This window comes from Benincasa hispida, unplaced genomic scaffold (genome assembly GCF_027475165.1).
Source record: "Benincasa hispida cultivar pf3 unplaced genomic scaffold, pf3_genome.v1.1 HicScf838, whole genome shotgun sequence".
NCBI lineage: Eukaryota > Viridiplantae > Streptophyta > Magnoliopsida > Cucurbitales > Cucurbitaceae > Benincasa > Benincasa hispida.
Genome location: NW_028326974.1, coordinates 1 through 1278, shown reverse-complemented (window position 1 = coordinate 1278; position 1278 = coordinate 1). Strand labels below are relative to the sequence as shown.

Below are 1278 nucleotides of genomic sequence, written 5' to 3'. Positions count from 1 at the left end.
AATTTTTTGTCACCCATATGTTATAAGATCTACATGGATTCAAATGGGTGAAAATCTGGGTGAAAAATAAGCCCACGGGGAGGGAAAGAAATTACAATTTCACAATAACAAAATCATATATTGAAACGCACGTAACAAAAATACCAAAGGATATTTGAAGCATAGCATAGGAATACAATTCTCACACTGAACCACACCAAAATACAACCAAGAAAGAGAGAGAGAGAGAGTTGTAATTATGATAATTCACACCATTAACTAACCAAAGCTGGGGAAAAAAAACATTGACAAATTTCAAACAAATTCTTGAATGGATACAAAATGTAGACCCAAAACCCAATTACCACCAAAAATTAAAAACTTAATTCAAAAGCCAATTAAAAAAGCCCCACTAAGAAACTACTTAAAAGAACAACATTGATCGTCCCTACACCCAACAAACTGACTGCAACTCCACCTCCAAAGGCAGAATTCTTTGCTGGAGTCGGGGCTGTCGAAACAACACCAGATTTTTCCGGTGACTCGGCGGGGGGGCTCTGAGATTGCGACGGAGTTGCCACCGGAGAAGACGAAGAATGCGGGGGCTGAGAGTGGTGGTGTTTATTATGTGTCAAAGCGAGAACAACAACAATGAGCTTTTGGCCCTTTTGACACGAATCAGCATTTCCACTGATGAAATAAAAGGGACCAGAGTGACCAAATTTGAAGATTGATTCACCATTATCTTTCAAGGAAATAACTGGGTTTTTGGTGTTGCATGAAAAATAGTCTTCCTTGCTTACAACCAACACTGAATCTTTCTCCTCTTTGTACTTGAAATCTGCACCATATAGAATAAAATCATGTTCTTGTATAAATTAACATATCAACAAACAAACTCCTTTTTATTCATCTTTTTGCAGTTCACCCCAACCACACAAAAAATATTAAAATTATTTTAAAAAGAAAAAAAAAGAGAGAGAGAAGATTGCTCTAACCACCCAACAAAATCAACTCAAATATTGAAGGAAAAATTGAAAAAAAAAAATGGCTCCAACCTAAAAAAAGGTGCCCTAAAACACTAAAGGATAAAATTCAAAAAATAGAAAAAATAATGACTTTTAAGAACCAAAATAAATAAATAAGACTATTCCAACCCACAGTCGAAAAAACTCAAAAATATTGTTTAAATAAAAAGAAGAAAGGAGATTAAGTGAACAACAAAAAGATAGATGCAATACAACCCATAATACACTTACGTTTTTTTTTTTTTTTTTTTTATAAATTAAAAAAAAAAAA

General features: G+C 33.6%; 1 protein-coding gene across 1 annotated transcript; it reads right to left on the bottom strand.

The window, feature by feature from the left end:
* Positions 1-377: 377 nt before the first annotated feature.
* LOC150029882 (early nodulin-like protein 1) lies at positions 378-820 on the bottom strand (the record flags this gene model as incomplete). Its single annotated transcript, XM_090310282.1, has 1 exon — positions 378-820. A coding segment is annotated over one exon (443 nt), but the record flags the coding sequence as incomplete, so codon positions are not given.
* Between the last annotated feature and the right edge of the window lie 458 nt (positions 821-1278).